This window comes from Erpetoichthys calabaricus, chromosome 7 (assembly GCF_900747795.2).
Source record: "Erpetoichthys calabaricus chromosome 7, fErpCal1.3, whole genome shotgun sequence".
In the NCBI taxonomy this organism is placed as follows: domain Eukaryota; kingdom Metazoa; phylum Chordata; class Cladistia; order Polypteriformes; family Polypteridae; genus Erpetoichthys; species Erpetoichthys calabaricus.
In genome coordinates this window covers 197,022,666-197,034,014 of record NC_041400.2, presented here as the reverse complement: position 1 = coordinate 197,034,014, position 11,349 = coordinate 197,022,666, and the positions used below count along the sequence as shown (strand labels likewise).

The following is an 11,349-nucleotide window of genomic DNA, read 5'->3' as shown; positions in this document are numbered from 1 at the left end:
TATATAAAGGACTATGGGAGACCCATCAAGGGAGCCGGAGTTGGGAGTTAGAGTGACGGAGCTGCTGGGAGAGGAGGATTGATGTATTGTTTATTTGGTGGTTTTGGTTGGGGTTATTGTGGTGTCTACTGTGGCCCAGTATCGAAAAGAAAAGAAATTAAAAAGATTATTGGTGCTTATACTTGGTGTCTTGGAAGTTTGTCTTCAGGGTTTGAGGAGCGACAGCACCCTCTAGTGTCACAATATATATATATATATATATATATATATGGTTGAAATAGTTTACTGTCAAATAAATGCAAAGAGTACACGACACATGTTTCGCCCTCATTCTGGGCTCATCAGGTGTACACACTCCACTGCATTCCCTCTCGGGAATCGAACCTCGGACGTCAGCGTCAGAGGCGATGCCCCTAACGTTGCACCACGGCGTGTGGTTCGTTTATTTGACAGCATGTAGATCGGGGTAATTACATTCATGGCATTCGTAGTCTGTGTCACAATCTGATTGTATGGGTGGTTACCTACGAGGTAACGCTTGTGGTTGGCCAGCAATCTGCTAACATCCGCCACGGTGCCTATATATATATATATATATATATATATATAATCCATCCATCCATTATCCAACCCGCTATATCCTAACTACAGGGTCACGGGGGTCTGCTGGAGCCAATCCCAGCCAACACAGGGCGCAAGGCAGGAAACAAACCCCGGGCAGGGTGCCAGCCCACCGCAGGGTTATACATATATATATATACTAGCCATCCCCCACGGCCTCGCCCGCGTATTATTGAAACAGGACAGTGAGGAGGCCCTGCCTGGCTCTCTACTCCTGACGTCATGCTTTCCACTTCCCTCAGCCCGCAGCCTCTGTCTCAGATTAGTGTGAATATATGGCTCCTGCAGGCAAACTCTGATTCTTACGGCAATGAGAGAAGTCAGAAAATCAACCGGAATGTTCAAGCAAATTATAGAAACAAAAACAGATCTAAATCCGTTAAGTACAGTTAGTTCCATACTGTAAATATTTGGACAGAGACCACTTGTTTCTCATTTTGCTTCTGTACGTTACCACAATGAATTTGAAATGAAACAACTCCGATGCAGTTGAAGTGCAGACTTTCAGCTTTAATTCAGTTGGGTGAACAAAACGATTGCATAAAAATGTGAGGCAACTAAAGCATTTTGTGAACACAATCCCTTCTTCATTTCAGGGGCTCAAAAATAATTGGACAATTGACTCTTTGGCTATTTCATGGGCAGGTGTGTGCAAGTCCGTCGTTATGTCCTTATCAATTAAACAGATAAAAGGCCTGGAGTTGATTTGAGGTGTGGTGCTTGCATGTGGAAGATTTTGCTGTGAACAGACAACACGTGGTCAAAGGAGCTCTCCATGCAGGTGAAAGAAGCCATCCTTAAGCTGCGAAAACAGAAAAAACCCATCGGAGAAATTGCTCCAATATTACGAGTGCCAAAATCTACAGTTTGGTCCATCCTGAGAAAGAAAGCAAGCACTGGTGAACTCAGCAATGCAAAAAGACCTGGACGTCCACGGAAGACAACAGTGGTGGATGATTGCAGAATCATTTACATGGTGAAGAGAAACCCCTTCACAACAGCCAACCAAGTGAACAACACTCTCCAGGGGGTAGGCGGGCGTATCGATATCCAAGTCTACCATAAAGAGAAGACTGCATGAAAGTAAATCCAGAGGGTGCACTGCAAGGTGCAAGCCACTCATAAGCCTCAAGAACAGAAAGGTGAGACTGGACTTTGCTAAAGAACATCTAAAAAAGCCAGCACAGTTCTGTGGTCGAGAAGGAGCAGAAGACCTCACGAGGGTCTCCACATGTATAGGTGCTGACCAGTTGACTACTCTGAAGGCGAGTATCAAGGATCTGAACTTCATACGTGCTGTTACAGGAAGCCAGCGTAGTGACCTGAAGAGACGAGTGCCGTGTGCCCATCTCAGCTGCCTGAATGCCAGACGTGCTGCCCCATTCTGAATCTTCTGCAGCAATTTTTTGCCGAGAGAGTTTTGCAGTAGTTGAGACGTGACAAGACCAAAGCCTGGACTAAGAGTCTGTTAAGTAAGGTCTGATCTTGTGGATGTTTGTATAGAGTGAATCTGCAAGACTGAGAGACTGAAGGGCAGCTGGTCATCGATCACCACCTCAACGCTGAGTATCAACTTGGCACTTGTGGGCGATAAAGGACAGAGATGGACGTGCTGTGATAACAAGAAGGTCCGTCTGTGCTAGGCTGAGCTGTAGATGGTGTTCCTTCATCCACGTTGTAGTTTGACATGCAGAGGTTCTAGTTGATACTGTGAGGAGGGAACAACAGTTACAGCTGTGGGTCATTGGCATAGCACTGATAGTAGAATCCATGGGACAGGGTGATGGGTCCCAGTAAGGAAGTGTATTGGGAGATGAGGAGGTGATCTGGCACTGATCCTTGGGTCATCCCCGGGTTTGCTGGGTGCACCCTTGACATCTCTCTATGCCAGGACACAAGGCAGGATCTGCCCAAGGTTCCATTCCATCTCAGAATAATAGGTGCTCTCCTACTGCAGGAACTTTTGTTTTCAAGAACCAATGTGTTCCTGTACAAGGTAGGTCCTGGACACTTTCATGAGTAACTGTAATGTTTATGCAAAATATGTGATTTGCAAACGAGAGTGATGTGATGCAAAGTCTGACACCCCATCTCCACCCATAACTCTCCAAAGTCCATACTACTGATGGATTTGTAAGATGGCATCAATGCTTGTGGTCAAGCAATGAGCACAGTTTATCACTCGAGCCCCACCCATGATAGTTCCTGGTTAAATGAAAAGTATACTTAGTAGAGTCGGATCTAAATAAATGTACCAGGAACTCTAAATGGCCCGGGTTCTAAGACGTCTCTGGTTTCTGAAAAAAAAAAAAAAAGTGGGAAAGCGTCTAAATAACAATAGGCTGCCTTGCTAGGACGCCACGCCCTCCCGCTGACTCTACTAATCTGTGTCTCCGAAGCGAGTGCGAAACCCAGCGTTCAGTATGTCCCTCGGTACGCGCCGTAGTTGAACAAACCCGGAAGCTTTACTATCGCAGTAAACCGCGGACCACTCGGCAGTTAAATCTGCTGAAGTGCACTCATTCTGAGCGGTCCCGATTGGAAGCGACACGCTTGTTGTTTAGTCCAGGTGGCCCACTGGCTCCGTCACGGATTGCACACTGAGAGAAAACCCGGAAATACACGTGCGGGGGACCCTGTGCACGCCGCCGGTGTCCGAGCCCGCAGTTCGAATGACTTGAGGGCGGGACGGGCGGATCGAAGTTTCCTCGGACAGACAAGCCTGTTGTTTTATTTTATTTATCGGGGGCCCAGCGCGCTTCTGGAGAAGGCATTATGCGGCTCCGCTCCTCGGTGTTCGCCGCCTTATGCCTGCTGATGGAAGTTTTCGGGATTGCACTTTTCCTGAGAGGATTTTTCCCGATTCCCGTCAAGTCGTCCTTTTCAGCGAAGAACAAAGTGGCCGACATGCCGGCGGAGCCTTCAGCAGGTAAATGGTGTGGGGGTCGGGGGATGTCACTTGTGGGCTCGAATTAAATGTCGGCAAGGGCGCCTCCATCCCGCCTGCCACTGCCATGAAACAAGATCCTAAGAAATCAGACAGGCAGGAGGTGACTTCAGTCTTGTTGTCGCACTACAGTATTCTCCTCCAAATCCTTCTTATGTCGTGCACGGGACCCTCTTTGATGGAGTGCAGAGAGTCGTCGAACGCGTTTTAGTACGTTGGAGCCAATCCAGTATGTCAGACATCGAGATTAAAGGCTTTATTTTCACACACCTTTAGACACGAGCTCGTTTCGATGCATCCTTTAAATTTTCATTTGCATTTTCCATTGCAAACATTCATATGTGCCATGCACGTCTTTCATTGGGCTGCCGTGAGGTACAACAGCAATATTGTTTGCAAAGCTGCTTTAGTAAGATTACAAGTGTCTGTGTGTGTGTCTGTCCAGTTGCAGTGTCTCGTTATTCCAACAGATGGCGCACCAGAAACATTTGTAGATGAGCGTGAGTGCAAATCTGTGTGTCCGTCCAGTTCCATTGTCTCTGTTATTCCAAGAGATAATGCATCAAAAATGTAACAGTGCGTAATTCCAAACCTGCAATACCCATGAGGTCACTCACAAAATGCCCCTCAAATGCCTGGTTACACTACAGTTAAGATTAGGGCTATCTGACTCCGAGGGTGCTTTGTGACTGATGCTGTGGGCATCACGTGCCCTATGTCATACCTACTATAGGCAGCAGTTAGACCCATCTCAAGATCTGTAGTAATTAAATGCATTGCATTTTTCATTCCAACAGATGGCGCACCAGAAACACTTGTAGATAAGCGTGAGTGTGTGTCTGTGTATCTGTCCAGTTCCATTGTCTCTGTCATTCCAAGAGATAATGCATCAGAATTTTCAACAGTGTGTAATTTTTAAGCCTGCAGCACCTATGAGGTCAATCACAAAATGCACATCAAATGCCTGGTTACTCTACAGTTATGATTAGGGTTATGCGAGGGTTATCTGACTCCGAGAGTGTTTTGTGACTGATGGTATGGGCTTTACATGACCTGCGTCATACCTACTGTAGGCAGCAGTTAGACCCATCCCAACATTTGTAGTAATGAAATGTATTTCATTTGTCATTCCAACAGATGGCACATCACAAACATTAATATTGGTTTTACAAATTCCATATCAAATGGCATATAACAGAACATTTGTCATTCCAACAGATGGTGCAGCACAAACATTGGCATTGATTTTTTTTTTAAATTCCATATCAATGGCGTATAACTGAGACATATGCATCAGATTTGTCATTCCAACAGATGACGCAACACAAACATTAGCACTGGTTTTGTGAATTCCATACCGAATGGCATATAGCAGACCTATGCATTGCATTTGACATTCCAGCAGATGGCACATCAGAAACATTTGCATTGGTTTTATGAATTCCATATCAAATGGCACATAACAGACGTATGTATTGTATTTGTCATTCCAACAAATGGAGTATCACAAACATTAATCCTGGTTTTATGAATTCTATACCAAATGCCAAGGAGTCTCAAGAGACCGGTCACCATTCAGGGGGAGGACGTGGAAGTGGTGCTACAAGTACCTAGAGGTTCACATAAACATCAAACCGACTGGTCTGACAACACACTGGTGCTGGACAAGAAGCGAGAGAGCTTAGGAGACTCAGGTCTTCTGATGTATGTAGCAAGCTGCTGGAAAGGTTCTATCAGTCTGTAGTAACCAGAGTGGTCTCCAGGGGGAGCTGAGCTCAAAAGATTCACAAAGTCTGATCAAACTTAGCAGGAAAAGCCTGATCCGTCCATCACAGGGGTAACTGTGAATACTCTAGAAGCTGTTGTGGAAATGAGGATGGGGGCAAAATTAGATGCCATCATGAAAAATCCCCTCCATCCCTCTAGAAGGCACTCTGTTGGAGTACAGTTATTTCACCACAGTGGGGATGTTTTCTAACAAAGTTAATTTTGAAATTTCTGCACAATATATACTGTGTGTATGTGTGTGCGTATGTATATTTATCGATTTGTATTATTTCATTTATGTATCGATTGGCTGTATTATTTGTCCAGTGAGTCTGTATCGTTGTCTTTTATGTTTCTGCTGCTGTATGCATCAAAGTTTCCCCTTGAAATTAATTTAGGTAAACCTTTTTAACAGAAACATATGCAAGGTATTTGTCATTCCAACAGATGGTGCATCACAAACATTTGAAATAACATTTTATTCGTACAAATGCTTGATGAGCCTTCTGTTGGACTGACAAACGCAGTGCATTTTATTACTATACGTTATTTTACAATCAGTGGTGCACTGCACACCTTAATGCTGAGGTCTGCTTTAATTACTTAGATTTCCGCTCATCTTAGATGGGCAGCGCCGCTAGTTTTCTGTAATCGTTTGGTTTATTTACTAAACACAACTCTATGAGCAAAACGGCATAATTGGAAAAATACTTGAAAAGCGTGCAAGGCTACGCGTAGTACAAAGGGGCACGTTTTAAAGTGGTGAGTATGCAACAGAAGGCACAATCTGCTGTGGGCACACGCTGGTAGACGTGTCAGGTGACCTTCATTTGACTGGTTGAGGTGGGGCTGAAGATTTGTCCAGCGGGGCTGTTGAAACCAGACAGCCCCCACTAGTGACCACCCTGGGCCCCAACCAGGCTGTGGAGGACTCCATCACCCATGGATCCCTGCGGGACGTTGGGGAATCACCATCGGCCAGGGAGGCTGCCACCAAGCGTCTCGGGGGAGGTACTGAGCTGCCCACGGCTGCTCCCCCGGAACATAAGCAACAGGGGCATCCCGGGCATCCAACCGTTCGCCATAATATACATAAATATATATAATATAAATTATATAGGGCGGCACGGTGTTGCAGTGGGTAGCGCTGCTGCCTTGCAGTTGGGAGATCTGGGGACCCGGGTTCGCTTCCCGGATCCTCCCTGCGTGGAGTCTGCATGTTCTCCCCTTGTCTGTATGGGTTTCCTCCCACAGTCCAAAGACATGCAGGTTAGGTGCATTGGCGATTCTAAATTGGCCCTAGTGTGTGCTTGGTGTGTGTGTGTGTGTCCTGTGGTGGGTTGGCACCCTGCCCGGGATTGGTTCCTGCCTTGTGCCCTGTGTTGGCTGGGATTGGCTCCAGCAGACCCCTGTGTTCGGATTCAGCGGGTTGGAAAATGGATGGATGGATGGATAAATTATATATATATATATATATATATATATATATATATATATATATATATATATATATATATATATATAATAATTATTTATTTAAATCCAAAGCCTAAGAGTGTCCCGTTTTCTGTCACACTTTAAATCGGCCTTATTTTAAAACCTACATTTATATTTTTGGTATCATTTTTTTCAGAATTTATCGAACTTTAATGTGATGTTGTTAGATTTTTCAGATTCTTATTCCACTTTTAAATTATAAACTAAAATATCAAGAAGGTTGTTAATTTCAATAAATCATTATTTCAGTAATTTTAATAATGTAATTTATTGAATTAAATTATTTTTGATCGAGTAAACTTTCTTTCACAGAAACAAACTGTTAAAAAAAAGATCTCTTCATCAGACCAATGTTTGTATTTCGGTGATTTAGTTAGCTGAAGGTCATTTTGTTTAAAAGTGTTTTTTTTTTTATCTATAACAGTGTCAGTTAAAACGAATGGATTGTTTATTTCGTCTCTTATAAATACTCATCGAGCATAGTGGACCTCAGTTTAATGGGAATAATTTTTTCTTTTACATATTTTTAGAATTTTGTGATTTTTGACTCCAATAAATAATAATTCTTCTTTTGTACGTTTACCGATTATACTAATATTCAGGCCATAACTTGGGGTTATATAATAAAAACATACATGTGATTTGAGTCTGTAACACCCGCTGTAAATTTTGGCTACTTGTAAATGTTAACGCCTGCTTTTTTTATTATTCAGTTTTACTCCCTCGGTGCCGTTCACATGGTACAACAAACTTGCCTCTCCCTCTGTGAGTTGATGGCGTTCATTTTCATTCTTTTCACAAGAGCAGCGCTGACCACAGTTGGTGTTCTGCTTGATGCCTGCTCAGAATTATTTGTTGTACCACAAATCAAAGATACGATGCCCCGTGAGCGCTATCAGACTACCATGCGGCATTTGCGCTTTGACAGCTAAGACACTCGCACTCGTTATAAGGCAGCAGTTCTTGCCGCTGTACCATTCAAGAAGACATGTCAACTTTCTGTCAATTGACATTTTTAACTCCTTTGTAGCAGCATGTAAACTGAATGATTTTTTTCTTTGGTTACTAGGAGGCTTCACCCCCTGCTCGCTTCGCTCTCCAACCCCCCCGGCCTGCACTACGTGTCAGCCATTTTGCGTCTCTGCCACTCGCGTATGTGAATTTCGCTTTCACCAAACAACAAATCTTTTAATTCTCGCGGATACGCCTCTTCATTATGAAGGAACACTACTTTTCCCTGATGGCAACATGAATTAGACAATCTACAAGTCTCTGACTTGCAGTTTAAATCCAAAGAATATATTCGATCTCTTTTCGCTGTTCCCTTATTTCACCGAGTAATTTACCATTTGTTTGCGCTAATGCAATCTTTACTATCATTTTTTGGAGACTATCAAATTTTTGCACTTTCATTATCTCTAAGTGCTCTGCATGTGTACCACGCCAATGTTTTTGAATTCCTTACTACGTTCTACTTTGTTATCTACTCTTTGTCTTTTATTTCTGGCTCCGGGGCTGGTTAAATCTCTTGGCACAAAGTCTCGTCTCACGGGACATGAAAGTGTCTTTCTGAAAAAGTCGAGTCTCATCTCTCTTCCCAAGATTTTTTTATTATAAAAACATTGAACCCTCGTTTATCACGGTTAATCCGTTCCAGACTCTACCGCGATAAATGAATTTTCGCGAAGTAGGATTCTTTATTTATAAATCAAATATTTTCGCAGTTAGAGTATAGAAAACCTGTTTACGACCTTCTAAATACATTTTGTAACATTTTTAGAGCCCTCTAGACATGAAATAACACCCTTTAGTCACCATTACACTTGTATTACCCAATATATTAGACAAAATAAGAGAAAATAAGACATATTAGACGTTACAAATATCATATTACTAGTCATTTAGCCCGTTACAATAACGGGCGCTAGAACAGTAGTGTATAAACATTAGTATGAACAGTCTATATTAAATGGCAAGGGACTTTGACCTCATTCTGTTTGTTGGTCGTATTTTTCTTTCTTTCAGCCTTTCTTTTCTTGATGTTTACTTGCTGAGCTGACCGTTCTTCGTGGGCTGCCGCCGTGTATTGTGTGTCTTTAATTTTCTGTGACAGTAATACTGTCTTGTACGGCTCTATTCAATAAGGGCGCACACAAAAAGGCGAGCTTCAAAAGGGCGACCTCAATTGAGCGCGGCGAATAAAGGCGTTCGTAGATAATTTAGTTCAAATGGCTCTGGAATATGTGAAGAGCAACAAAGGTGCAGGTCTTTATTTACGCGCGCCTTTATTCGCTTCGCCCTTTTGAGGCTCGCCTTTTTGTGCGCGCCCTTATTGAAGGATACCGTCTTGTACGTCCGTAATATACCTTTAATTTTCTCTGGCGGTAATACAGGCGTGTGCGTCGTTAATATGCCTTTAATCTCCTCTGACAGTAACACTGGCTTGTACAGTGGTGTGAAAAACTATTTGCCCCCTTCCTGATTTCTTATTCTTTTGCATGTTTGTCACACAAAATGTTTCTGATCTTCAAACACATTTAACCATTAGTCAAATATAACACAAGTAAACACAAAATGCAGTTTTTAAATGATGGTGTTTATTATTTAGGGAGAAAAAAAATCCAAACCTACATGGCCCTGTGTGAAAAAGTAATTGCCCCCTTGTTAAAAAATAACCTAACTGTGGTGTATCACACCTGAGTTCAATTTCCGTAGCCACCCCCAGGCCTGATTACTGCCACACCTGTTTCCATCAAGAAATCACTTAAATAGGAGCTGCCTGACACAGAGAAGTAGACCAAAAGCACCTCAAAAGCTAGACATCATGCCAAGATCCAAAGAAATTCAGGAACAAATGAGAACAGAAGTAATTGAGATCTATCAGTCTGGTAAAGGTTATAAAGCCATTTCTAAAGCTTTGGGACTCCAGCGAACCACAGTGAGAGCCATTATCCACAAATGGCAAAAACATGGAACAGTGGTGAACCTTCCCAGGAGTGGCCGGCCGACCAAAAATTACCCCAAGAGCGCAGAGACGACTCATCCGAGAGGTCACAAAAGACCCCAGGACAACGTCTAAAGAACTGCAGGCCTCACTTGCCTCAATTAAGGTCAGTGTTCACGACTCCACCATAAGAAAGAGACTGGGCAAAAACGGCCTGCATGGCAGATTTCCAAGACGCAAACCACTGTTAAGCAAAAAGAACATTAGGGCTCGTCTCAATTTTGCTAAGAAACATCTCAATGATTGCCAAGACTTTTGGGAAAATACCTTGTGGACTGATGAGTCAAAAGTTGAACTTTTTGGAAGGCAAATGTCCCGTTACATCTGGCGTAAAAGGAACACAGCATTTCAGAAAAAGAACATCATACCAACAGTAAAATATGGTGGTGGTAGTGTGATGGTCTGGGGTTGTTTTGCTGCTTCAGGACCTGGAAGGCTTGCTGTGATAGATGGAACCATGAATTCTACTGTCTACCAAAAAATCCTGAAGGAGAATGTCCGGCCATCTGTTCGTCATCTCAAGCTGAAGCGATCTTGGGTGCTGCAACAGGACAATGACCCAAAACACACCAGCAAATCCACCTCTGAATGGCTGAAGGAAAGCAAAATGAAGACTTTGGAGTGGCCTAGTCAAAGTCCTGACCTGAATCCAATTGAGATGCTATGGCATGACCTTAAAAAGGCGGTTCATGCTAGAAAACCCTCAAATAAAGCTGAATTACAACAATTTTGCAAAGATGAGTGGGCCAAAATTCCTCCAGAGCGCTGTAAAAGACTCATTGCAAGTTATCGCAAACGCTTGATTGCAGTTATTGCTGCTAAGGGTGGCCCAACCAGTTATTAGGTTCAGGGGGCAATTACTTTTTCACACAGGGCCATATAGGTTTGGATTTTTTTTTTCTCCCTAAATAATAAAAACCATCATTTACAAACTGCATTTTGTGTTTACTTCTGTTATATTTGACTAATGGTTAAATGTGTTTGATGATCAGAAACATTTTGTGTGACAAACATGCAAAAGAATAAGAAATCAGGAAGGGGGCTAATAGTTTTTCACACCACTGTATGTGGCTGTAATATGCGTCACTGTATTGTGTACCTTTAATTTCCTCTCGCAGTAATACTGGTTTGTATTTCCGTAAAACGCCTCAAACTTTCTCTGACAGTAATATCGTGCATCGCACCGTGCCCCGCGCATGCGCACTTCACCAGAAGACACCCACACACGGACACCTGGACGCACACAGGGATTTTCTATATATAGATTATTGTACTGTACATTTAATTACACACACACACAGTTCTTACACACAACCACTAACCTATGAAGGCACAAGCTCAGTAGGAGAGTCTTCAGGTGGTGCAGTATCTTCATCAGATGCGTCGTTGTCTTCTTCCGCTGAAGGAGTACTAAGAGTAGGCAGTGGGTGTCTGGGTGTGCGGCTGCAGAACATCTTGATAGGCAGTTGCTGGCGCTGTCTTTTCATATGCGTGAGGAGGCTTTTGTAGGGTA

The 11,349-nt window shown here is 43.1% G+C and overlaps 1 protein-coding gene across 2 annotated transcripts in view; it reads left to right on the top strand.

Annotated features, from left to right (window-relative positions):
- The first annotated feature begins 3,042 nt into the window (after nucleotides 1–3,042).
- pigg (phosphatidylinositol glycan anchor biosynthesis class G) overlaps nucleotides 3,043–11,349 on the top strand; it is a 1,234,979-nt gene continuing 1,226,672 nt past the window's right edge. The window contains exon 1 of one of the 2 annotated variants that reach the window (XM_051929903.1): nucleotides 3,043–3,550. In XM_051929903.1, the coding sequence (XP_051785863.1) occupies nucleotides 3,397–3,550 (154 nt within the window). In that variant the 5' untranslated portion in view covers nucleotides 3,043–3,396. The remainder of the gene's footprint in view (nucleotides 3,551–11,349) is intronic. The other variant, XM_028805895.2, reaches the window with a different exon arrangement.